General features: G+C 37.9%; 2 protein-coding genes across 4 annotated transcripts; one reads left to right on the top strand and one right to left on the bottom strand.

Moving 5' to 3' along the window:
- Positions 1 to 554: 554 nt before the first annotated feature.
- Positions 555 to 8,682, bottom strand: LOC145473849 (protein Aster-B-like). Of its 3 annotated transcripts, none has more exons than XM_081455080.1 (14): positions 8,450 to 8,682; positions 8,280 to 8,324; positions 6,915 to 6,962; positions 6,089 to 6,221; positions 5,910 to 5,948; positions 5,657 to 5,738; positions 5,228 to 5,331; positions 4,847 to 4,942; positions 4,506 to 4,586; positions 3,625 to 3,837; positions 2,912 to 3,242; positions 2,433 to 2,485; positions 1,765 to 1,855; positions 555 to 1,167 (listed from the first exon to the last, which is right to left on the bottom strand). In XM_081455080.1, exons 1-14 carry the CDS (start codon positions 8,599 to 8,601, stop codon positions 977 to 979), a joined length of 1,659 nt encoding a protein of 552 aa, XP_081311206.1. In that variant the 5' UTR covers positions 8,602 to 8,682; the 3' UTR covers positions 555 to 976. The 3 variants fall into 3 exon arrangements, with proteins under 3 accessions (XP_081311206.1, XP_081311208.1, XP_081311207.1); XM_081455082.1 differs by having other exon boundaries at positions 3,131 to 3,242; XM_081455081.1 differs by having other exon boundaries at positions 8,443 to 8,669.
- An 882-nt stretch (positions 8,683 to 9,564) lies between these two features.
- On the top strand, positions 9,565 to 26,551 carry LOC145473848 (uncharacterized). The gene is made up of 22 exons (XM_081455079.1): positions 9,565 to 10,321; positions 10,459 to 10,549; positions 12,425 to 12,471; positions 13,066 to 13,119; positions 14,457 to 14,507; positions 14,978 to 15,068; positions 15,604 to 15,694; positions 16,384 to 16,450; positions 16,830 to 17,018; positions 17,858 to 17,905; positions 19,205 to 19,319; positions 20,219 to 20,289; positions 20,701 to 20,786; positions 20,975 to 21,023; positions 21,966 to 22,017; positions 22,391 to 22,512; positions 22,782 to 22,842; positions 23,299 to 23,372; positions 23,660 to 23,740; positions 24,418 to 24,560; positions 24,834 to 24,925; positions 25,814 to 26,551. The coding sequence occupies exons 1-22, from the start codon at positions 10,244 to 10,246 to the stop codon at positions 25,819 to 25,821; spliced, it is 1,761 nt and encodes a 586-aa protein (XP_081311205.1). The 5' UTR covers positions 9,565 to 10,243; the 3' UTR covers positions 25,822 to 26,551.
- The last annotated feature ends 1,351 nt before the right edge of the window (positions 26,552 to 27,902 follow it).

Here is a 27,902-nt window from a genome sequence, read left to right as displayed (position 1 = left end):
ACTGGCTAGTAAGCCCACGTCCCCCATCCCCTCCCTCACTGGCTAGTAAGCCCACGTCCTCAATCCCCTCCCTCACTGGCTAGTAAGCCCACGTCCTCCATCCCCTCCCTCACTGGCTAGTAAGCCCACGTCCTCCATCCCCTCCCTCACTGGCTAGTAAGCCCACGTCCCCCATCCCCTCCCTCACTGGCTAGTAAGCCCACGTCCTCCATCCCCTCCCTCACTGGCTAGTAAGCCCACGTCCCCCATCCCCTCCCTCACTGGCTAGTAAGCCCACGTCCTCCATCCCCTCCCTCACTGGCTAGTAAGCCCACGTCCTCCATCCCCTCCCTCACTGGCTAGTAAGCCCACGTCCCCCATCCCCTCCCTCACTGGCTAGTAAGCCCACGTCCCCCATCCCCTCCCTCACTGGCTAGTAAGCCCACGTCCCCCATCCCCTCCCTCACTGGCTAGTAAGCCCACGTCCCCCATCCCCTCCCTCACTGGCTAGTAAGCCCACGTCCTCCATCCCCTCCCTCACTGGCTAGTAAGCCCACGTCCTCCATCCCCTCCCTCACTGGCTAGTAAGCCCACGTCCCCCATCCCCTCCCTCACTGGCTAGTAAGCCCACCTGCCCCATCCCCTCCCTCACTGGCTAGTAAGCCGAAAGAACAAGTACCGTTTTCAACAAAAATTTTCTTGATGTTTCCGAGTACTGTTGTCTGAAACAACAGGAAGACTCAAAAACTTTTCCCGTCAGCTTGCCATCGCGGCACGACACCTCAAGTTGCTAGGCAAACCCCCTCTTGAAAACTGTGCCCTCAGTCAGTTTAGTTAAGGTAAAACTATTGCTTTAGCGTCCTTCAATGTTTGATCATATGTTAGCGCATCACCTCTCCTTAGAAATCGCTAGACATTTTTTTTCTATTAAATATAGTTTCGAGAATGTGGTTGTATATTGAGTCTACAAGACCCTGATTTGCGTTATTCTCATCACTCACCTGGTTGATAATGTACTGATTTTGAAACGGCGAAAGAAGAAATGAAGAACTGTATTATTAACAAGGCTTACCTGTTGTTCCGTAGTGGGTGAATGTTTGGGTCCAAGAGCATGATTAAGTGATACTGTATAAGTGATTGTTCTTCTCTGACCATCCTCTGCTGTCTCCCATGGGTTTAACACCAAATCTACACAACACAGCGAGAAATTTGCATTAAAATTTAGTGGAGAACAGACTTACAACAAGTTCTCTAAGGCCTTGAAAATAATTAAAAATATATATATGCCGAATTCTTAGTCCAAGATTATAAATAATTCTTAAGACAGACATACAGCAATTTTTGTAAATGACCTATAAGTATAATTGTTCACGATAAACCATACAAGTTTCACTTCAAAGCGAGACTTGAAGTTGAAATTAGATAGTCTGACGTCAGCATGGATAAGAGCCATAACATAAAAGCCGGCGTTTTCAAATTCCTCCAGTTTGTACAGCATTTTCGAAAAGCTCCTTTTTGTGACGGACTAGTGTGGACGGCAGGCCTAACCGTAGACTGAATAAAGCTGCGTTTTCAAATCTCACCGGCTTAGTGTGGACGGGCCGTAAAAATGCACGCTCTACACGCGCTGCGGCTCAAAAACGTCGTATAATCAAGAGGTCAATCAGGCACCGACTGGCATTGACAATAGAGAAAAACAAGCAAGGAAATGACTGATGAGTGATGGATCCATCATCAACAGTAAAACACACAAACTTTACCCTTGTTAAGAATGCAGTTACACACCTTTTGTCCGTCTTCCTTTTTGTACTCTTTTGTAGAAATCAGACTCTGTGAAGAGGTATTCATACAGGGTATCCACGCTAACAGGAAACTCCTGAAAACAGCCACAACAACGTTTCAACAAATTTTAACCAGTTAGTTCAAGGAAAAAAAAATATCGCGCCGAGACTTGGAAGCAGACATCGGGAGATGGAGCCAACTAGGGAAAAAAGTCCAGGACAGATAGGTTTCAAGGACTTAATGTCCCAGGAGAGGGTACTAGGTGTGAGGAAGTAAATGAGTCAAAGAATAAAAGTACCTTAGTAACTAAACAAAAGTATCGCGACAACTTAATTTTGAGATTTTGGTCGAGAGAAACATATATTACGGGACACTAAATTTTCACGAGTACTTTTTAAAAACAATCAAGATAAACTGTGAGTAACAAAGAACCATTCTGCCATTTTGCCATACGGGATGCACTAAGGATTTTTTTGGTCCGATCAGAAATAGCATGAGAAGTCTGGCAATAGTCACGTGAACATTTCCCAAGTCATACTTCTTAGCATTTCCCTTCCCCTTCCTCTTATCCCAGGGGCCTCCCTCCCTTTTCACTGCTTTGCTTCACAGTAATGCTTTTTCTGAATGCTAATTACTAAAGGTAGTCAAAAGTATAAAATCATATCACACACCTCGTTGACAATCTCTTTGCTTAGATGGGTATCACAAACACATTTTACAGGAACTGGTGAAAAAGAGTTCACAAAACTGATAAACTATAAGTAATCTTTCGATGTGTTAATAATTCTAACTTGGCTTGTTTTTCACTGATACTGTCTCAGTAAGAATTTTCATCTGGCTACGTCCTTGCACATGTGATCTCTTTCAAGTTGCTTTATTTCTGACAGGGCAAATCGACTTTCACCCTGGCTTAATTAGTTCTATTCAAATCATCTCGTTTCTCCTTCAAATACCATTACAGAACTTCAAAACTCATTCCCTCCTTTAGACTTGCCTGAAAAGTTGAGCTGTATAAGTCAAGCTCAGAGCAAAAAATCGTGTATGACACTTGAAGCTTGAGTGCAAAGTGCACTAGGAAAGGAAGTGCAAGAGCAACCTTTTGCATGAAGACTACCTACAGCCATGAAGGACTTAAACAAGTCTATCTTACCATCTGCATGTTCATCCTCATGAAATTCAGAGGCAGTACCTTCCTCCTCTAGATCACTACTTAGATCTTTCTTTTCCTTAGGAACAGGAGACTCTTTTGCCGTCATCTTCCTCCTTATAGTACCAGGAGACTTAAGCAAGCTTTTGAGTTGTAGATGAGGAGATGTTGATCTGGGGCGAGGTTGTGTGTCTGTTACACCACTGTCCACAGTATTCTCACCTCCTGGACGTAGCAACTGGCCATTTTCAAGTCCTGTGGGTGACAGTACCCCAGGCGACGGCGGAGTGACGGACACTACTGGTGCATTCTCACTGTCCTTATCGGGCACAGTCTAAAGAAAAAGTGCAATTTACAATTACAAGAATTGAGGTGTGCACTGAAATTTATATCAAGAAGTCTGGGATTGGAATCCTGAGAACTATACATGTAACAAAAGCCAACTTTGCTCCATGAAGAAGCTGAATGATGCTTTTCATCAACCATCTGTTGTAACTTACTGAAAAGACTGGAATCTACAGAATAAAACTTAGACATATTGCTGCATGCAGACATAATAAAAAGTGTATTGATATGTTTTTCATTGCTTTTGACAATCAAAGTTAACAGAAAAAATGTATCAAGTACCTTCATTATTGTACTACTGCCCTTTTATCTGATGGAAGGAAACCCTCAGTTGTTATTGAAGACTGAGGTGAATTGAAACAAAACTTTACCTGATTTTCAGGACCAAGTTCAGTTCCAAGAGAGCTTTGACTACGTGATGAGACACTGTCTGAAGGCAATTCTCCTTCCACGTCACCTTCACTTCCTGAATCTTCAAACACTCCCTGTTTTTCATCATCATCAGAATCATCATTATCAGAACTGCCTTCTTTCCCTTCTGAGTATTTGCCAACCACCTGAATTAGTTCTGATGGACTCAGGGGCTGAAATGAACCAACACAAATAATGTAAAAACAAATTAACAATAACAATAACAATAACAATAACAATAACAATAACAATAACAATAACAATAACAATAACAATAACAATAACAATAACAATAACAATAACAATAACAATAACAATAACAATAACAATAACAATAACAATAATAATAATTATAATTATAATAATTATAATAATAATACATATAATAAATTACTTTTAACTTGGTATGCAGATCCAAAAAAGAGAGAGGGGCAATTAAATTTCAAAACCATGTAGTAAAAGGAAGCTAAAAAGGTAACCTTACAGAGTTTGTTTGAGCCACTTCCCCTTCTTGTAAAATTTTTTTTTACAATATGTGGAAATTTCCCCAAAGCTGGTCAATAATTTTATGTACTAATCAATCAATCAGTCAATTAATAGCATAGGAGAAACCTCATGTTTGAGTCACAAGCAGTTTGAAAGGCAGAGCAGCAAGAACAAGTTTAAGTCAAGCATGCAGGCAGAAAATCATGTTGACTCAGTAATCTCATGGATTTGCCACTTGAGCATGTGACCCACACATGGGCCTGTTTCCTGGCTAAGGAATTCATCAAATGATTTATTTCCTTAATAACAACAGCAATCCAGGAAGTAGTATTGAGAGTAATGATTTGATACATACCTGATCTAAAAGAGCATTTTGCCAAATTCTAAAAAGAACTGTGTATGCTGTGTCTCTTGATATGAACGAAGCAAAGAAGTACTAAGGAACAAAAACAACATTGTTTCACAATCACGATTTTGATTCAATTCAAGTTTTGCCTTAAATCTGACTCAAATTAATTTACAATCGCTTGAAACATTGCCAAGAAGATGGGTGGAAAAACTTTTCTAGACTAGTACTGACACAATTTATTTGTCTTCCAAATATTACAGACTGAAATCCATAATATAATTAGTCAGGAGAAACAAAGCTGGAACCTAAACTTGGTAAATAAAATAACAAGGCATTAGGGTACACACCTTTTCAGTCTCTGTACAAACTTGAACAGCATTTGGTATAACCAGAGCAGTCTTCTCTTTCCTTATGCTGCTTATCTCTGTACACTGTATTGTCACCTGAAGGGCAGCACACCAAAACAAGTTTCAAGAGGTACCTATTGACTTGACGACTTCAAATGTACTGTGCAAGAAAATATCCATACCCCTCCCAGAGAGGGCCTTTCTTAGTTTGACAAACCCCCCCCCCCCCCACCCTACATCCCTCTGGAAATTCAAGTTTTGTTTCATATTTTCCTTTGAACATTTTGAGACTCCCCACCCCCTTGGACTGGGGATGGATATTTCTTGGGATCACACAATTGGAGAATTGTTATACTTTGTGTTAAAATATGTTATACTTACAAATGTTTCCCAGCCAAATATGTTGGCATAGAAACAGAGCCAGTTTTGAGAGATGTACAATCTGCCATGCACTAAAATGTCTCTCTGTAATGCACATGAGTAATCTGCAAGAAAAACAATTTAACCTCAAGACCATTACAATGTTCACTACCTTTCTGAATACTTGCAATGAAATTATGTGGAATCTGTTATAATAAGCCAAATACTGTAAGCTTAGCTTTTCCTCTAACATCTTTAAAGTTCTTGGCAAAATATCCTGGCTGGAATAATTTGTAACTTAGATTCTTGAAGATCCTTGCAGATCCTGACACAAAGGTAAATAAGCTCTATGAGGATCTTGGCAAGAACATTTAAAGATCTTGTTAAAATGTAGAACTGTACTTGCTTGATGTGAGTCACTGAAGAAATAAAGTGCTGGAAATGACTTGCCTACTATAAGTTGCTCGCTTTCAGGAAGTTCCTTAAACAACCTCTTGAAGTCTCCACATTTTGTCTTGTAACTTGAAAATATCTATGGGTATATAGGTGGAGATATGAATTACAAATCAAGTGATAAGTTGTAGAAGACATCTGGTTCACACAACTTCATTTATCCAATGCGTGGAACCACACATTTAAATTTGTCACCTACAGTATGACCTTAAAATACACAATCAATTGTCATCCATTGAGATAGAGCTACCTGATTAAATGAAGCAGGAAGCCAATTTCCAGGTGACTTCTGAAAAGACAAAAAATGGATGCAACGTCACACTAAATTGTCAGTGATAAATTATTAATGCATGTAAAATGTTGCACAAAAGAACATTTTTCTTCCACAAAAAGACTGAGTTGTCTTAAGAATTGAACACATGAGCTCACAGGTGATTTTGATGCTGCTTTGTTTCCCTTGCTAGTTTTCCTCTCTGTCTTGGTAGCTGAACTAGGAGGTGTTGATCTTCTGGAAGGACTCAGATCTCTTATTTTAGATCTCAAACTGTTTGTTATACTTTTACTGCAAGAGAAAGATTGATATATTAGGTTTTTTAACTGTTCAACATTAGCGCACAAAAATTAAATACTATCATAGTAATTTTATTACACTTCACGATTACAAGTCATGTACTTGTAATATTGCCTCTGCTAGAGCTAGTACTTTCTGTCCTTTGTTTGTCTGACATGCAAGTAAAGTTTTTTGGGGAAATCTTTGGGTACATTCAAACAACAGGAAAACAGTGTACTGTAACAGATTATGTTTGTAAGAAGTTTTTACAGCATAGTGAGAATGACTTTCAGGCTAGTACTTAGCCCTAACAACATTCTTAGAGAGCACTCAAGCAATATTTGTACATGAAGTAAAATTTTACGTTTCAGAATATTCTGTCACGAGACGCATTTAGACCAATCACGTGCCACCCAGAATATTTGATGGATTATAAGCTCAGATATTTGTTTTTGGACATTATCTGTCCCTCAAAGCTCACAGTTTTCCTGGAGCTCTGCTCTAGGAAAACTGTTCGCTTCTCGGAACAGATAACGTCCACGGATGAATATCCAAGCACAATTTTGGGCCAGATGGACGCTATTGCTGATATAATATAATATAATATTGTATACACGTATGTATATGCTTTGGGACTTTGCACTTGTTATCAGACAGGTAACAATTTGTGTTCATTTAGGATACAATTCCAGTATCAAATATTACCTTCTTGGAGAGGTTCTTTGGACACTTGAATCATCACCATCATCAGGACTGCCAGTAATAAAGAATTATCACATCATTTAAAAAAATAGTAATTTGTTATTTCAGACACCAAACAATATACTACAGGGCACAATGGATTAAAGGATAAACGAGTAGTAATCGTAGATTAAAATGAAATCTATTTCCTGGCAGCTATGGTCATACTGGACAAACATTAGAATGCATGCATATTATAACACAAGAACAATAAATGCTGTGAGAACATCAAGTGACCATATGTTTATATACTATGTTGAATTATTTGTGCATTTTTTGATCGATTCTTACTTATGATCTATTGGAGGAGAGACATTCAGAATAACTTCATTAACATTTTTCCCTTGCTTTACTGTATAAAACAAGTAGATTCTTTGTTGTTGAGCATCTGTTTAGAAACAGATCACAAATGACAAACTGTGGTAAGAACATCAGTGACACACTTAATGGCCTGTGGGCCACTTTTTTGTTGTCACCAAATTTTGACGCCATCTGTGATCTACTACTGAACAGACACAAAGCAGCTTGGAGTCTATTTGTAAATTTCAGAGCTTTTTTTTTTTTTCCATTAAAAAAATACTAAATATATCATTTGTTTGACTTCCTCTTTCTGCTCAACCAGCCTTTCAGTTGGGTTATCAAATATGCATACGAATACCAAGCTAATGCTTATGAACCCCTCACAACTGCATGAAATTATCCTTTTAAAAAAAGCAGACAGCTATGTCAATATAATTTACCACTGAATTTACAGATTACAAAATTTAGTAAAATTTATTTGGCTTAAATTCTCGTCCATAATAATTGCAATAATATTATGATTGAGTTTTTGCAACAGTTATGAGAAAAACTGTTTTGATATTTCAATCATCAGTAAAATAAAAACATCTGTTTCTGAAAGACGTCTGTAGTCCTAAAAATCATCACCCACTCCTTATGACTGCAGAACTAGAAAAAATTTGGATACACTGCGAAGTGCTACATAATTTCAGCAAGTCATTGGATTTCAGAGATTAATTCTTAAAAGATTCAAACGTGGATCGGAGAAAAAGTACAACAATTAATAAGTTTAATGCGAATAGAATGACGAGCAGGAAAGGTTATTTATGCAGGCTTAAGAATTAAATCCACAAGTTGATTGTCACCTATGTTACAAGCTCAAACCTCTAGCTTTTTCTGCAAGACAAACATAAACCATTTTTTTTTTTCACATACTCATCTGCCATCTCGCCAGGAGGAGTAACACAAAATGTAACCTTGCGTTAAAAAATTCTGTTAAGCTTAATTGTAATTAAGCTTACATGCTCTTTATAATAAAAATAAGCTAACCTTTCAAGCAGATCTTCCTGTGAGGAGGAAAACTCTTTCGCTTTCCTGTTCGACATAAAAGGAAACACCTCAACTCACAACATAGCGTTAAAACTTAAAACACATAAAAAGTCTCTAAACAAATCCCCTTCAACCCACAAGCGTTTGAAAAATTGATCTTTACATGTCACCTTGTGGTCGGTTTCGTGTCGTCAAGATTAAGTTCTTCCTCTTTGCCGAGGTTGGAACTCTCCAAGTCAAGGCTTGCCGGTCTCTCCTTCTTTGTTTCACTTCCTTTACTATTAATTGTATCTGAGGCATTAGAGGATAAACTGTCCTCCATGCCAGCTCTATTTGTATTTATAATTTTCCTTCGGTGTATCTCATGACGGAGATTTCACTTGTTCGTTTCTTGTATTTACCCCCAGAATGGCCGCATTAGTTCCTAGTTCTCCTCGGTCGCTTACAGGGAAACCATATAAGCGACATATTTAATAGTTGCGGGTTGTTTTCTTTGAGAATACAATTTATCTTGAGTGGTTCAAAAGTGTTTGTGCATTAAAGGTTGAAAATTTATATAGCCAAGCTAGAGTAAAAGTGTAAATACTAGTGTAAAACTAAAAATAGGAGAATTCCCTCCGTCCACAATTAGCCTCGCTTTGGTGTGATTAGACAGATCGCCAAAACGTTCATTTACTTCTTCATAACCAGTGTTAAAAGGTTAACACCACGATTAAATACGATCACGATTAAATTAAAATAAGCGCGGCTCCCAAAAGTGCAGTTGGAATTGATTTGACTGGAAATCATGACTTGGAGCTTCCGTGGCGGGGGAAGGAACACTCGAGGTGCAAACTCTTACACTAAATACAATTTTTGACAGAATAAGTAACCCTTTTATACACCTTCCACAGAACATGGTACTCTTTCACATGCCTACAGTATGCTTTTACCAACCCTAAAACGTCTACAGAGCCGTGAATCGTTTTACAATTAAGAAAGAAAAGCATTTGTAACTATTGATAGACTGGCCCGCCTAGACTAGCATAGTATCCGCGGGACAGTCCAACTGTAAAATGAACATTTATTAAGAAATAATAATAAAAAAAACTGATTGAAAATGATTCAAAAAACGATTACCCAAAACGGGCCCACCAGAAAATTTCTAAAAGTTTAGCCTGCGAAGCAAGCGTTCCCGCGGGGTTTGGGAGCAAAGAAAGACCGAGTCAACTTCAACTTCACTTTATTTTGCACTAACAGTTTTGAAATTACAATATTAACACAAAAAAAGAAAAAGATACATATGTAACGATTAAAGGTGACAATGGTCTATAGTTTGTGCATGGAGGCTAATAGAACCGCGAGAAAATTCCGTTCCTCGGAACGGGATTTTCGGATTTTCGCTCCATTTTTCGCGCCGTAATTCTTTGCTCCCGAACCCCACAGAAACGCTTGCTACGCAGGCTACTAAAAGTTCGAAAGTGTTATTAAAAAAAAGAAAAAAAAGAGCCTCCACGCGCCTCCTCGTGAAATGAAAAATATTGCCTATTTCAGACCAAAACAGCTAAAAAGCAACATGCGCTTTTGGACAGCACATACCTAAATATATAGCCTCTATACATAAGGAAGTACCCCCGGTCACCCACAGACCAGGCAACTGTGAAATGGTGAAAACTAATTCAGTAGGTCCCTAAATTTACTTATTTGATTATGCTCTTATACAATATTCATTACTCAACCCATTGAGGCAACTCTTTGCCATTGAACTAGTAAGCCTATTTTACTGCCATTTTGAAAAGGATAGAAAATTTATCCCTGCTAGATTCAGACGAAACTGCAGGCTTTTCCTTTCACAGTTTCCCCCTCTGTCCAGATCAACCCACATACACGATCAGCACCCTGGAGCGAGTTTAACTCGAAGAGGTTGACGGGTAATTTGCAGCGGCTCAAGCGGCAACGAAATAAGGGTTTTACCGACTGACAACATGGCGTCTGGTGACGGAGATGACTCACTTTATCCGATTGCTGTACTGATAGATGAGCTTAGAAACGAAGATGTTCAGGTACAAAACGAAATATATTGGTTTATATTCCTTTTGCTTTCTTTATGAATGGATTTTCTGGTTTTTTCGTGGCGTCTTGAGCTTCGAGCATTCGTCAACTAACTTCGTGGTAATCTGACTTTTCCTAACACTTTTAGCTACGGCTGAACTCTATCAAGAAACTCTCGACCATTGCCTTAGCTTTGGGTGTGGAAAGAACAAGAAGTGAACTCATACCTTTTCTAACAGGTAGGTTATCAGTAATTATGCTTTTTGTCGTACTCAAATTTGTACGAACTCAGACATGATAGAACGATCAAGCTTTTGTGAATTTTATAATCGCGTTTTGACATAAAATTTCAGGAAATTCACATCTTTTTTAAAACGTATAACATGTGTTGGTGTACGTAGATTAGTGTTCAATTATTCAATTTGTGTGGACGCGTTTCAAAACGATGTTTACATCTAGAAAAGTTAGGCTCAAGCTGATATCTTGTTAAGTTTTTCATGGGTTGAGGTTCATGAGCTCGGAGATGTAAGCGTTAAGCTCATGTTTTGGATAAACGTGCCACATCCATATTTACACAAAACAAGAACTTTTTTCGTTTGGCTGAAAATAGCAACAAAATGTTGATAAGGGAAAATTATCTTTAATTTGATTGTAAAACATACATGTTTTGAACGAAGAAAACGTGAATAACTTTGATATTCTTGGAGATTAGCTTGGGGCTGTTTCTGTTATGGTGATAATTTTATGATGAAGCTGCTGTTTGACAGCTCCTACTGACTAAAGTAAAGCTTTGTATTGCAAGAATAAAAAAAGGTGAAGAAAGGTTACACTAATTCTGAAAGTATCTAATTATTTAAACAGTAAAGCACTAGTTTACATAGTAAGGACACTCAAACCATGAAACTTGTCACTTTTCACACATTTTTTGGTGACTATAAAATGAAGACTCTTCATATAATTTAAAGGATTAGCATTTTTCCAGTGTAAAAATGCTAGTTTATTTTGTTAATACTATATTCTATAGTCACCCCAAAAATATACAAATAAATGTCAAGGGTACATAGTCAAAGTGTTCTCGCAGTAAATTTTTGATTAAAAGGATTTGATCTTCCATGCAGTTGGTAAAGTATGGATATTTCTTGAGACTGAACATTTTATAACAGTTACAAGATACTTTGTGTGCCATGAATGGTCCAAAGTCATTTGTCTTTAAGGGAATAGTGGCATTCAGTGCTTTCAATAAGACCTGATACCTGGAGCTCTGGTTGTTATTCAGTTGTGAATCACATGCTATTACAAAATCTGTTTTCAAAAATTAACCCTGTAGAGGAAGCTGTTGCAAGCCTCTCTTGTTCCCTAACTGGTGCTGCACCGAGATTGTCACCTACTTCAAATCTCATTGAGAGCCCTGGCAGGCTTTTAGCCAGATGGGCTTCCAGGCGTCCAGGGGACAGCCACTTTTTAATCAAATTAAATGCACTGGCTGCACTTTTCTCCTGTATGGCTTCACATTTTTTGGACCGCATATACTATTTGAATTAGTCACCAGTCCTTCTCTGTCCACAGTTTATGTGTATAAAATGCCAAGAATAGTGTTGTTTTTCCCCAAAGATGTCAACAAGTAGACATAGAGGCCACTGTGCCAGAACATGGCATGTCCAGGTCTCTCTTTAAGAAATTAACGTCTGGCCCTAAGGGAAACAGTGAGTTTTGTTTCCCCGAGACCCTCAATATTCCCCAAGGCGAAGCCGAGGGGAACATTTAGAGCCAATGGGAAACAAAACTCATTCTTTCCCATGGGGCCAGTCATTAAGTGTTTTGTTACACCTCCCAACTCAAAAATATAGACAGCCAAGACACTATTTGCTTGATGCCAGCTGGCACACAAATTTGTTGCAGTTTCAAGGTGCACAACCTGATCATGTGCAATTTGAAAGTTCAACTTGTTGCCTTTTATCCAAACACGCAAAGTTGTATCATTGCCATGGGAAAGATTTGTTACACAGGAATACTGTAATACCTCGTGGCTAAAGATCCAACTGAGAATCTTTAGATTGTTGAACTGATTCTAGATCGAAAAGTCTTGATTAACAGATTGTTTTTTTTATATCAAGATACCATTTACGATGAAGATGAAGTCCTGTTAGCACTTGCAGAGCAGGTTAGTTTTGCTATAATAAATTACTCTGTACTTTCAGAAGGTCATTTATAAGAACTGACTTTTCCTGTAGGAAAGATTTAACACTGTACCACAAATCTGTATGTATCTACCCTGTACAGGCCTTCTGATAAATATTAGGGGATGGTGCAATTTTGCACAATAGACCTCAAATCGCATTCAATCGCGCAACTCATGGAAGTTTTTGTTCTCAAAGAATTGCCGGTAGATATCAACAACATGTTCCAAGCAATGTTTATTTTGAAGGCAAATGTAGCATCTTCAGTGGAATTTGAAATAAACGTCCTTTGAATATAGTACATCAGCCTGCTGTTTCTTTGACCGAAAAGACTGAGTCACACCAACTGCAAAAGATAGAGCAAGAAATTATCCCTAAGCTTTCCATGTTGATGATAAGCTGAAGATGTAATGTGATTGATGATCTTCGGAACTCCATAGTGGACAAGCACCTCATGTCTTGAACGAACGGACAGACGGACGGACGGACGGACGAACGAACGATGAGTTATTATTTTTATTTGTAGAATTGTGAAATAGGATTTTATGTTGGTTGAAATAATTTTATCTTCACCTTAGCTTGGCACATTCACACCATTAGTTGGAGGACCAGAGTATGTTCATTGCTTACTGGTAAGATTTGCCAGTCAGTTATTTTCAAAGAGGGTTTGTTCAAGTACTGCTAACCAGAAACAAGTTTGGTTTGCAGATATGTCTAACAACAAGTTGCAAGTGAACATATCTTTCAATTCTAAAAGAGTTTATCATTCATAGCCACAGTCACACAGAGCTTCGTTCAAATCTCAGTATTAACCATCTCACTTTGAGTTTAAACATTTGTATAGTGCACCTTCAAACTTTGTCATGGCTTTTACACACTTACAAGTTGTTGTTGCATGTCTGTGTAAATTAAATGCTCCAGTCCATTTAATGCTGCAATACTGGTGGTAGCATCTCAACATAAAGAAAATGTAAATCTTCTGTTAGTCCTCTTAAGATATGTGTTTGTATTTGTGTGTGCGACAATTTATCAATGGCATAAGCTAAATGACAATTATAACAATTAAATTTGTAACGCACGTTCTGTACAACAGGGCACCGCATTTGACAGGATGTGGTGGTGCGTATCCACATAATTCGCTAACTTCCGCATCCTCTGCATAATCAGATCTTTTCTCCACATGAAACAGAAAAAAGTGTTTCATATTAGGGATAAAGCAGCTGCTTACCATCCCCACAAGTAAAATTTCTGAAGAGATTGATTATTTGGAAGTAGTTTTTTTTTTGTCAGCGAGGAAAACACACCATTTTGTTTGTGACAAATTTTAAACCTCCAGGCATTCTAACCTACTTTAGGCAAAGAGCCTGGAAACTAATTTTTCATCATGTGATATAATGCCTGGTTACTAAGTTACAGATATTACAAGAGTGCAACAACAAATTCTTCGTGCAAAATTCTACAGAAAACCTTTATGAAATGAGGAAATAGCTGTCAACAAAATGCTAGATCTAAACAGATCAAGCATACATGTATGTCAAAGTTGGTGGGCATGATGTTCAATAAGTTTACTCTTATTAAGGAGCTTAAACTGTGGGTAAGACTTTGAACTGCTTTTCATTTCACTGCCGCCCGGTACATTGGAAAGGCTTTATTATCAATTTTGTTAATTGGTGAAATTTCGTCATAATCCAGTGTGTTTTCCATAATCCTATACCTGGCACAAGATGGGAATCGTATTTCTTGCTTTTACCTTAGTAAGGCTGATTAGCGGACTATGAGAATAAACATGTTGTTCATCTCAGTCATGTGTATAACTGATAGTACATTAGTACAGTTTTCATGGGTACTAAGGGAAAAAATTGAAACACTGTACCCATAGTGCCCACCATGTGATTTTTCTTCACCCTGTCAGATGATGTGGTATATCATGTACATATGTTTGACAATTTTCATGTTTTGTTCATTCAAGCCTCCACTGGAGAGTTTAGCAACAGTTGAAGAAACAGTAGTAAGGGACAAGGTAAGACAATTAAATTTTTGTTTTGCTAGAACACTGTACCTGCACAGTCTTCATTCCCCTCTTATTGCTGGGACAAATAACTTGCATTCCCTGCCATGGCCACACAATAATTATACTGATATACCTTGTATCCACAGAGGAGTGGTAGATGTTGTTCAGTGGGTTAGGGTTATTGTATTAGACCTTATGATACCAGGATTCAAATTAAAGATGCTACTGGCTTTAAGTGACATCTATTTTGAACCAGTGTTCTAGATAAGCAAGGGGGTCAAAAGCCCGACAAGGTCAGCTACATGACTTGACAAATTAATAGAAAATTTATAACGATTTGGTTGGAACAGTAGGAATTGACATGTAGGAATTTGTTATTGACACCCTGCGTTCAAAACCTATCTGGAACCCTTTTGAGCATGCCTATGTTATGAAACATTCTGTACATTGTATGATAATTTCTTTTTGTTGATACACAGGCAGTTGAATCCTTACGAACAATCGCAGCAGAACATTCAACGCAAGATCTGGAAAATCATTTTGTTCCACTTGTTAAGAGGTTGTCCCAAGGTTTGTTTGGATCTCATATATATACAATGTAGTTTGGGTGATATAATACTAGTGCATTATATGAATACAGTTGAACCCCACTATTTTAAACTCTCCAGGGAAACGAAAAATAGTTCAAAACAGTGGGAGTTCAAAATGGCTGATAGTAAATGACTGAAGGACAAATCCAAGGGAAGTGGTTTTGAATTTGAAATAATGAGGAATTCGAAATAACCGAGTTCATATTACTATCATTCAGCTGTAGTAATTTTATAATTTTGTAGAAAATAGCACAGACGAAGTTCAAAGCCTAAATCTAAGGCCACAAGAACATTTGAATCCATGGCCTGGTTCAACTTCTCTGCCACTGAGTTGTGAAGTTGCTGAGAATATGATGTGTATTGATTTTGCATTACGATTCTTAGACTTCGCAGATCATTTTTGCGCAGTTGTCTCACAGATTGCCTGGCAAGAGTGATAGATAGAGTGAAGCAACATTAGAAGAAACAGAAGAGTCAGTGATTGTGGTAACAATAATCCTGTTTTCTTATTTCAGGGGACTGGTTTACCTCAAGAACATCAGCCTGTGGTCTGTTCTCTGTGGCATATCCTCGAGTCAATGCAAACCTTAAGGCAGAGTTAAGAGTGTAAGAAAACAAGCAATAAAGAGTAAATTGCATATCTTCCATGTATTGACGTGGCAGTTTGTACTGTATGTGAATTACAGATCATTGTTTTTGCCTCCGCATTCCAGCCACATTTCACCCTTTTCATCCTCAAGATAAACTATGGGATAGATCATAAAACATCTTTGAAAGAAATTCCTTGATTTTTTTGGCCAAGGGTAAAGTGCTTGTGTGCAAATAGAGTAGTAGTTGTTAATTAACTCACATGATTGTACAACCTGTACATTGTGGAGGTAGAAAATAAGACCACGTCATATCGAATAGCAGTTTGTAAAATACAGTACAAAAATGTGTGTTATCAGAAAGTCTTCTTCAGTTGTAAGAAAGTGGTTGTACATGAACATGTAGTTTACTTGACGGCTTTTTTTTAACATCATCAACCCCTAGCTGTTCAAAGGTTAGTTCCTTGGTCACTATCCAGTGCATAATGTCCTGGTTTTTATCAACATTTATCCACTGGATAGTAATTTACATGTATCTGATAGATTGCATCATCTGCCCTTTGAACAACTTGATGTAGAGAGTGTCAGAACCAAATATGACAACAAACAGTTACATGTATGTTGCGCAGTATAAACGTCTTGAGAGTACCACAGAGGGTTTTGCTAAGAATTAACTGTATGCTGTCGATAATATTCTTTCTTCCCCAGCCATTTTAAAAACTTGTGCGCAGATGACACGCCCATGGTAAGAAGAGCAGCTTCTGGAAAACTAGGAGTAAGTATGTTTGTAATATTACCTGGTTGTACTGTCAGCATATGTTATTAAAATCCTGAAAATAACCGTCAGTAGCTTATCATTATCCAGTAGGATCCACAAATTCTTTAACAGATTAGTCAATTTCTCTTGTTACCCTGCTTAAGCCTGGTATACACAGTTTGAAAAAATACATTTTATACATACATGTAAGTGTGAACACAAGAATTCAGACTCAGAAATGCGGCGGATCAGAGCTTTTGGGTCCTGTACAGTCACGTCTCAATGTTGAGTGTAAAGTTTATGCTTTTCGTTAGTTACTACCAGGCAACATGAATATGAGTCATGATATTATCTTTATCTTTATCATCCACCTTATTTGTACGTGCCATCATTTCAGGAATTTGCAAAATGTGTGGAGCTTGAGTTTGTCAAAGCAGACCTAGTGTCACTGTTCAATAACTTAGCTAATGATGAGCAGGACTCCGTGAGACTACTTGCTGTCGAGGGCTGTTCAAGTATTGCATCAGTTCTGCCTGATGAGGATAAAGAATCTCTTCTTATGCCCACAGTCAGAGCTGCGGCACAGGTAGCAAGAACTTTAGTTTATCCCATTGAAAACATAGAAAATTAATGTTAAGCTGAACAAGAAAGTTAAAGAGACTGAAATGGTGTTGCGCACAACAATACTGCAAAATTCATTGAAAATACATGTAGCATGGCCAAGGCCTTTTAATTTAATCAAAAGGCTTTGGTCATCTTGTTTGCAAAGCTTCCAATAAAATTTGGAGTGTTAGCTCAAATTGTGAAATACAACTGTAATTACATGCAATAGTTTCCCCTTTAGTTTGCCAGCAGCTGATTGGTTCCTTGCATGTATATGTTTCACCATATCACTAACATTCGGCTGACATGTAACCAACAGACTCAATTGTCAACTTCAAAGGAAAGTGGTTTACTTGTAAGTAAACCACTCAGAACAAAGTGAAAATTATTTTTTTTAAAAAATTTACTTTATTTATTAGTGTCTTAGTACATGTATTTTTAATAGTACTGCTGTGCTAATTGGGGACACTATATATGAAGAAACAAATATTGTAAATAGAAGTGAAAACTTGTTAAAAATCCCAACTGGTTTGGAGGCAGATGTGACAAGATGTGGAGGAGTTGAATTCGGGACTGCTGAACACAAATTCATGTGGTGGCTAGGAGTAGGATTTGAACTTATGACCTCCAGATTACAAATCCAGTGCCTGAGCCTCTGGGTCACACCCCCACCATTTATTGCCTTGTCTTGTATTGATTTCCTCAAGGGGCAGACCTCCTGCTGAATTCAAAGCTAAACAATAAAAACCAATAAAATAATCTTGATTCAGAAAGTCTTGTATAACAAAACATTCAATATAACATTGAGTATTCCTCTTTCAGGACAAGTCATGGAGAGTGCGTTACATGGTTGCAGATAAATTTACAGAGGTAGGTAGCTTCCAAAAACCTGTTAGCCTTTGTTTTATAACAATCAAATTCTTTCAGGTCCAATGAGACCAATAAGAAGATTTTAATATTGGTCAAGATGTTGAGATTAAATAACTGATCTGCCAATCAAGAGGGGGTTGCTAATCTTGCCAACCACAAGAAAAGCAGCTTATTTGGTGAACTAATGAGAACCTCATGGAAAAGCATTTAACTGATGCCAAGAATGGGAAAATGCATAATATTGTGTAAGCCAAGTCACAATTGTAGGGGTGCACGGAAAAAAGCCCTAAGCAACTCTTGATCTCATGTCAAATTCTCCTTTTTTCATTTAAAGAAGTGGAAGGCAATTTGCTAGGAGAATTTTGCAGTCTATCAGATGTCACTTAGGGTCTTTTTCTGCACACCCCTTCAATTATACTGTTTATAATTTTTACTTGTTAAAGGGCCCTAGTCAGCCACACCTTTGTTTTTGTTTACATGAGAGAAAGAAAGGAAATCACTGTGAAACTACTAAAGATGATTAAATATACACTGTACTTTCAGGAACACAACTTACAGTAAAGCAATAAGATTTCCCTTCACCATGCAATATTGATAATGTGTGATTCCAGAAAATATCCATAACACCACCACAGAGGGAATTTGGCGTAAGCTCCCCTCCTCCCCAGAATTTCCATTTTTTGAACACAAAAATAACCCCCCCTCCACCCGTCCGGAATTTCCACAAGTATTATGTTCCCCCCCCCACACACACACCCCCCCCCCCATACCCTCTGGAAAAAATAGTTTTGGCAAGAAAGTGTGTTAAAGTTGAAGTAAACACTCCAAACGCTTAACTGTCTGCATAGCATGTCACCGCTGTTTATTCTCAATTGATCATAACATCTGAAGATACACACAAGAAATACATAGAGCAGTTTATTTAAACATGCTTTAAAAGAGAATAGATAAAATGGCAACTTAGTAGGTAAGAAATGATTTTTGAACAGCTACTGTAGATCGATACTTGAATCCATATTGACTTGAAGGACATCTAGAAACTAAATCTATCGTTGAACCCCCCTCCCCTCCAGAATTTCCTGGGTCTTTGACCTCCACCCCTGAGGAATTTCAATTTTCATCCATGGTGGGGGTATGGATATTTTCTGGAACCACACAATTTCGATGGCATCAAAAATGGTGGAGGCTGACTAGGGTTCTTTAACTGGTTAGGAAAAAGATTTGCTGATGTGTTCATGTTATGAACAAATTCTCATAGCAGGTGCAAAGCTGAACCAGACTCATTTCTCTTCTGTTTAGTTACAAAATGCTGTTGGATCAGAAATCACCAAGAGTGATTTAGTGCCAGCATTTGCAGGATTACTAAAAGATTGTGAAGCTGAAGTCAGAGCTGCAGCAGCAGGAAAAGTAAAAGGTACTTGGTCTAATAACTGCTTTTTAAGGTGGTTGGTAACAGTTTCTAGCTCTTTCCAGCAGTCATCCTTTGATGTTCAATACCACCAACTCTATATCAATTGATGCTGCAATAAGAGTATCACATTAAGGCCAACCTTTGGTGAACAAGTTGTCGTCCCCTTGATGAGCTAATATGTTACCATAGCAACAGTACGACCTGTTAAAAACACCCTTGATTTAGCTTTAAGGTGGCTCAAAACAGATTTTGATGGGTGGTTATAACCACTCTTTATCACTCTATGCTACAATCATGGTATCAACAAAATGCCCAATCATTTGTGAACACATTGTTATCATTTTCATGACACAATAGGTTACCATAGCAACAGTATGACTTGCTAAAAACAGCCTTAATTATAGCTCGAGGGGCTTACCATTCAAAAATGGCATTGTAATTTTTTTTTATATTATCAAATTTTAATAAGCATCATAAGATGCAACTTTTTGGCAGAGTTTAAAACAATTATTATGTAGGGTTCAGAGCCACCTTAAATTTTCAAAACTTTTGATGAAGAGTGCCCTTGATGAAGAGTGGTAGTATTGACCTGTCAAAGTATGACTGCTGAAAAGGGCTAGAAACCAGCCACCTTAATTCCAAAAAATTTGTGAAACTAAAGCTAAAATTATTTTTAGCTTGTAAAATCAGTAGGATCTTGTATACCTGGCTTTTGTTTGGATTCTGTGTTGGCCATAAAGGTGTTCATATCATTCTTCTCCTCTGAACTCCTATGATGGTGATGTTGGGATGGTTGAATTGCAGAAAAATAGTTTTTTTTTTCTTGTTTGAGTTGCTTCTTGTAACCAACATGGAGGGTATTTTTTCATGAACACTGGTCGGACTAACTTTTGATTTTCCAGATTTTGCTGAAAAGGTTCCTGAGGATGTTCGTGAACAGGTCTTAATGACACATTTACTTCCATGTGTCAAGGTATGGTGTCATGTTACTGGGTTTTCTTCTTATAAATGTTTTGTTGAAGTTTAACGTAGGTACCGGCAAGAGTAACATGAACATGTGCTAAGTAAACATGATTGTATGTCATATATACAATAGAACAGCAAGTAGTAATTATCAGTGTGTAAACATACTGACCCATTTTCATTGTTTTTCCACTAGTGTGACCCTATCATTTTTAAATCTCTTCATCTACTTGCCGTGATTACATCAGAAACAGAACTCTTCCTTATTTTTGTCGGTCAAGAGGCATAGTTTGATGAGGATTTACTGATAGGCCATGAGACCTTTGTGAAAACCTAGATATTTTCAATGTGTTCTCCCCAATGTAAAGCGAAAAATTGTTTGGTATAATGCTTGTTGTCAATATTGTTTGTTTTATTGTAGGACTTGGTAATGGATCCCAACCAACATGTAAAATCTGCCTTAGCATCAGTTATAATGGGACTTTCACCCATGTTAGGAAATGATAAGTAAGTACAATTACATTTGTAAAGGCCATTGTTTTTTTTTCTGTTGTTCTACTATACATGTATGTGCTTTTATTAGTCTAAGACTGCACATTCTTTTCTACAAATACATGTTCATTAACTAACAAGTAAATCATGGAAGTTTGTATGTGTTTAATTTTTTTTCCTTTCCTCGTATTTTTACTTTCTAGCACTATTGAACACCTTCTTCCACTGTTCCTCACAATGTTAAAAGATGAGGTAAAGTTGTTCACCCTTTACACTAAAGCACCTCAGTTTATTTTCAAACATAACCGAAGAACTGACACTAAATGTTCATGCACTAACAAGACAGAGTCCTAAGGTTATCTTATCATGAGAATTGAAAGTTCTCTATCGCAGCATTGGACACAGGACATGTTAAATTAAATTTACATGAAGTGGTTTTTTCTGTTGTTAAAGTTTTTCCTGAATTATAGCTAAGTAAGTAAAGTAAATTGATGGAAAGTCAAACCTTTATTCATACCAAATATGCGAAAATTGTCATTAGGCATGGACATACATGTAAAATGGATAGCTGGTCATTCTGTTGCCTTCTTGAAACTCACAAAGGCTGAAGTTTTTTGGTTGAATGTCTTTCTCAGTTGTTATAAACATTGTCTTTCAGATTTATGCAAGTCAGTGTCAAACACCATTTATGTTACATGTACCATTATTTAAGTGTCAATTATCTATGAAGCTTTTCCATACTAATTGAAAGAGAATAGGAATAATTGTAAAATATTAAAAAACTATATAATGAGAAAATACTGTAATTGTCAAACTTCTCACAGAGATGTTCATTAACAAACTCAAAGATGACTTGTTTGGTTATGATATATTTCTGGTTAAAATAAAGGTTGGCTACAGTGTGTATCATACAATCACATTCTGGTGATTTCCATCCTGACTTGCATAATAAAGTAGAAATGTATAATAATAAACTTCACTCATGTATAGAATCTAGGAAAACTTGTGACTGTTCCTAGTCTAGGCCTTGTGCCACAGTAGAATGTTGGATGTATTGAGCTTTGCTGAAAGATAATGTCAAGTTTGTGCTGGCCATCAAAGTCAACTAAGCTGTAGGTTTTACAGTAATTTGATAGCATAAGTTCTCACAAATTAGTAGTGCTTTCTTGATGTGAAAAATCTCTTCCTCTTCAGATTCCTGAAGTACGACTCAATATTATATCTAACCTGGACTGTGTCAATCAAGGTAAGGTGACAGTCAGAACAGTGAAGTGAATTGTTTTGTGCCAGTTTTATCTTGCGGTTAAATACAATGGACAAGAACATTCTACAGGAGAGTGCCTAAAAAAAAGTATGTAAACTATTATACATACATACAAACTGCTACAAAATAGCACCATACAGTTGACGGCATGTAAACAAAGACATGTCTGGTAGAATCCACTTGTTAACATTAATAACTGACAAGTGACAACAGCAATTCTTCAGTGATTAACTTGCTTTTAAGCTCCTAAAGCTATAAAGAAATGTACCATTGAGTAATCTGACTTAAAGGTTTACCACTTACAATATGTAAAATGTAGGATCAGATTTGAAGTTGTTGTATTATTTTCTTTCAGTTATCGGCGTTAACCAGTTGTCACAGTCTCTGTTACCTGCTATCTTTGAGCTTGCTGGAGACACCAAATGGCGTGTACGACTGGCAATCATAGAATATATGCCATTATTAGCCAGTCAGTTGGTATGTTCTATTTTGTGAAGTTTAATGTTGTTATGTGTTTAATGTTATTATAGCTGCAGTGTTCCAAACTTAACCTGAAATCACGGCAAACAAATATTGTTGCTGAATGGTTTAAAGACTGAAATTCTATTTTCTCAGTAAATGTTTCTAGTTACACTGTACATGTGTTACTGGTTTAGTGTTTATACCAGTCCTGCTTGCATACATATGTGGTATTATGTAGTGCAGTTATCAGTGGTATTCAGAGCAACTTTATATTCCTGCTGCAGGGAGTAGAGTTCTTTGACGAGAAGCTTAACAGCCTGTGCATGACTTGGCTTGTAGATCATGGTAAGCAAGTACAGCTCTATAATGTGGTCCAGAACCACATCGTTTGTAGGGAATTCTTAGATTGAACAAAACTACATCTATCTCTCTCCCCTTGTAATGTTGGTAAATTTTGTTACTCCTTTCGGTGTTTCAAATATGGAGCTTGACTGGTGCCTGGACCAGAAAAGAAGCCATTAGTGAGGACATTAGATTACAGATTCCCAGTTTCAGAGCTAAAATCCGATCACAACACACAAAAAAAAACGGTTTGTTTTGTAGTAATGCAGGCAGCATTATTTAAACTATTACTAATATTGTTGCTTCAGCTTGACAATTTATATCCTGGGGGAGAGCGAGCAAAATTGTTTAGTAGAGTACTGCTTGAAATCCAGGGTTAAGAGTCAGCTTTAGGGCTACTTACACTTGCCCAGACTGAAGCTTAGTTGATTTATTTTTGTCACTTTCTCTCTTGTTTAGTATATGCTATCCGAGAAGCAGCTGCAAAGAACCTCAAAAAGTTAGTGGAAAAGTTTGGAGCTGAATGGGCTCAGGTAAGAATGTGACTGTGCCTACTGTCTACATGGAACCTATTTGGTTTGATTTATTCAGGTATATGGAACTACATCGGTTTTAAAGCTAAGCAAAACAGCTGTTTTATTTTGAAACATAGTGGAAACGTCTGGCTGAGAGATTAAACATTGTGATTTTCTTGTCAATGTAATGTCGCTTATCCTATACACTGCATATTGACCTACACCTGGCTGGTGTAGGTCAATATCGGAGCATACGCCAGAAGAATCTTTTTAACCTTGTAGTATTTTTTTCTCTCCCCTCCTAGAACCAAGTAATTCCCAAGGTGTTATCCATGGCTACAAATCCTAACTATCTTCACCGTCTGACCACACTCTACTCAGTAAACGTAAGTTGTCGATCTTACACGAATGGAATCATGCACAGACTAGGTCTATTTTTGATTTCCTGAAATGTGTGCAAGAAGTACACTGACTATCACCCTGCAATACTAAATGACAGCAAATTTGTTCAATCGTTAGGGATTTCTTTTCGGACTTCGGTTTCAAAATACCTTGAGCCGCAAAAGGACAAAGAAACGTACATGTATCTCGAACCCTTATTGGAGGACCACTTCAGTAAATTAACTGTGACAGAAAGCAAAGTGCTCTGACGAAGGACGAACGCTCAAAACGTCAGCAACGCAAACTGAAACTCGTTACAGCGGTCAATTTACCTTTATCACCATCTTGTTGATAAAAGCTGTGTCCACGTGCCCTTCTTCACAGCCAAACAGTTCTCTAGGAACTAATATCTTTTTGGAATATTTGTCTCATGGTGAAATTCATTTTAGCAGTAATGAGGACAGTCCTACTTGGCCTCTCACATTTTTTCAAAAATCCACTTTTGTTTTAAGTATATTAAACTAAAAATAGTCTGTAAAATTATTCCCATCAGTGGAATAACTCGTAATCTACACATGTACGCAGCGCGGACCTGCATTTTTTTCGGTAAGTTTGTTTTATGTCAGTAGTGGTTAAAGTGTATGTCATAATATAGTTACCTCGCGCGCGTGTTGTGTTGCAGGTTTTAGCAGAGGTCATGGGACCAGAGAGTGTGGTGAAACTCATGCTTCCAGTCGTAATTGGTTTAGCAGCTGATTCTGTGGCCAACGTTCGCTTCAATGTCGCCAAAACCCTCCAAAAAATCGCTCCTGTTCTGGATGCCAAGTGAGTAGTACCCTCTATAAATCAGTTGCAACTTACCAGTGCAGTGCTGATAATTGCAGAGCTTAGAGTGGTTTTCAATTGAGTGTTTTGTTTTTACAACGATTTCTTTGAAATTGGCTGAGTAGTGTAATTGTTTAGTAATTGGTTTGGTGTTAGTTTTTATGGTACTCAGTTGAAAACCGTTCTATCAAATGCTTACCCAACGTTAACACATAATTGCGTTTGCAGGTTATTGAAGTAAGCATGTTGAGTTTGTTTCTTTTGTTTGCACAGCACCATCACATCACAGATTAAACCAGTCCTTGATAAACTTAATGCTGATGCTGATGTAGATGTGAAGTATTTTGCTCAGGAAGCCTTAACAGGTACAGTGTCACAGAACCTCGCTGAATGTTACGAGTATGAGCAATTCATCGGTAGTGACCGTGCCAAGTGATTCAGACCATTACACTTGACGATCAGAGAATCACTTAATGTGCACAGCTATTGTTTACTTACAATTGATCATCACCGTGAAAGTAGAGTCACAGGAGACACAATATGGGTCATCTGATTTGGGTTTTCCTTGAAGATGCCCACAGGGTCCTCAGGGGTAATTGACACACAAAGATCTTCTAGTCTTTGGTCTTAAGTTTGTAAAATGACGAACACAAAATACAGTCCGCTAAGAAATCCGAAAGTGCCACCTAAATATGGCTCAACACCGAGCCCAGAGAGAAGCAGAAATTGTCGGAATGTCAACTCTCAGTAAAAGGATTGGTACCGATTCCAGATATCATAGCTGTCGCTAATTTATGCGCAGATCTATGTTAATTTATGTTAATAATTTTGAAACAGCTGATACTACTTGAAGACTTCCTGTGATCTTGCTTATTTTGTGGTCGTTTGCTTCTTGAATTGTTCAATAGAATATTTCAATACAGGGGAACCCTGCCTTACTACCACCCCGTTAATACAGTCACCTCGTTATTACGCCACTTTATTCTGGCCCGAGCAAAAGCTCAGTCAGTCATTTTCATATTTAGAGAACCCCTTTAATACGGCCACCCCGTTAATACGACCAAATGTTTGTGGCCTGTTGGTGACCGGATTAACGGGGTTCCACTGTAGCTTCAGGAAGGTAAATTTTAAAGCCATTGTCTGTCATATTACATCTTCATATTACGAAGTATGTTCATCTTTGCATAATGCAGGATAAAGACTGCGCTCAATGTTGTTCTCCTACCAAAGCTTTTGTTTGTCTTCTTTCTTAGTTTTCTAGTAACTACTTCAAGTCCGATGCATCAAGATGTCTCGTCGTTTATGCAGCTCCTATGTGCTGTCAACCCTCCCTTGCTGTCGTTATAGTAACCTCTGAAAACTGCTTATCCTGCAGCGGATGAACATTTGAACCCGACCACACCCGTGATACACCTGTTAGGGCAGCGCAGTTACGTATTTTAATGATTTCAAGTAGACATCGTGCGGAATTAAGGTTGTTTCGTAATTAACTTACCTGTGTTAACTGTGCATGAAGTAAAACAAAACAAAATCAACCCCCCCCCCCCCTTCACTAAGTGACGCACATTTCGAAGTTGTTATTTCGTGGACAAGTACAGTAAGTCTATTGTTGCAAAAGAAATGCTTCTTTTTTTATATATCATTTTTTGTATTTCGTCAGAAAGTGTGCGGAAGAGGAGTCGGAATAATAAAAAAGGCCGGGATCCGGTTAGTAAACGGTCTGTGGTAGAGCACAATGTTGCTTGGATTGCATTTTTGTAATTAATGATAGATAAAGCGAAGTCGCAACAGAAATTCATATGAATTTGCCGTTGCAAACTTCATATGACATTAATTTTCTGTGTTCACAGTTGAAAAAAAATTGCTCTTTTGCTGTGGATTTTATTAGTAAGTATTATTTTGGTAGTTATACAACCTGTATAGCTTTGATTGTCGCTGTACGTGTAAACGAAATAACATTGAATATTGTATTAAAGTTCTTTGCTCTCAAATATATTGGTTTGGAGTTTTTACGTGGGCTCTAATCCAGATTGGTCCGGAGGTCACTTTAGAAATAAGACGTAACAGGACACCGCCAGCCTTATTTTTCTTAGAAATAAGCGGCCGCGGAACGATTGAAAATTAGCATGCTTGCATCATCGTTTGCCTCGATACCGATCACTCGATGGGTTGTGAATTTTTTAAGACGTTACTGATCTACAAACCCGTTTCCAGACACTTTTTTTTGTGCTTGGCGCTCGCCCGCAAGAGGACAAGAATACGATGAAAATGTTGCGCGCTTTTCATATGCACAGTTTGAGAGGATGATTATAGCCATCTTTGAAGCCCTCTTTTCAGCCTAAGCTGAATTACATTCTGAATACTTGATCTTTTCTTGGGCTTTTGTTGAAGCCTGTTTGACTGCGCTGAAATTTTCATCCCAAGCTGAATGTCATCCAGGACTGAAGCTTTCTCCATGTAATCGCCAACTTCATTTCTAGAGAATAACTTTCGGAACCCGGTCGGAAATTACTCTTTTAATCACCCCTAAATGAAATTTACGTCGGCGAAGGCTCCTATCCCAAGTACACTGTCTGAGGATACTGGACGACCGACTTTACACCATGTTGGTAAAGGACTGATCAAAAAGTGCGGGGTGGGGGGTGGGGCGGGATGCATGTGGTGGTTAGAAAACACGACCCACCCCTACCATTTGGCACAAAACTGAGTGACCCATCCCTAAATGAACGGTGAAAATCACATGACCCAACCCCTGTTAAACAATATTTTGGGTTGCATAATCCAAAATCACATTTAATGTATGAAATCGTGGTATCGTTTGCCTTTTAGATTTAGTTCATAATTGTTTTCCTTTACTCTTGCAACTTTGAGTCAAGTCTGTAAACTCTTGAGAAAACTTGATCTTAAACCTTTCACACTTGGTCTCCAGCCTCGCTACGCGTGGATCAGTGATCCATCTAGAAATAGGCTGTAGTGAGTCCTGGGAGTCACATAACCAGTAAACTACGAGTCATAGATCTATGAACATGTGTACAAATAGCTTGTAGACACAAGTTGGCCATTTGGTGTTCTTGAAGACCAGCATGTCGACAGAGCGCAGTATACCGCGCAGTATTTTGAAAATTTCTGCCCTGGGACTCCTTGCTCTGTTAGACTTCTTAGCTTTCGTACAGATTTTACAATGCACGAACTTGTCATCTCTACCAGTACACCAGCCAAGCGTACTTTTTCAACCACGGCTTTAAAAGTTTTCGTCTTTTCGAAATGCAAGGAGTTACCACTGTTGTCGATTGTGTCAAATGTGTGCCAATTCCTGTTAAAACACAAGATGACCCACCCCAA

Source organism: Orbicella franksi, unplaced genomic scaffold, assembly GCF_964199315.1.
Source record: "Orbicella franksi unplaced genomic scaffold, jaOrbFran1.1 SCAFFOLD_221, whole genome shotgun sequence".
Classification (NCBI taxonomy): Eukaryota; Metazoa; Cnidaria; class Anthozoa; order Scleractinia; family Merulinidae; genus Orbicella; species Orbicella franksi.
The sequence above is the reverse complement of the archived record's forward strand: the minus strand, read 5'-3'. Positions and strand labels throughout refer to the sequence as shown.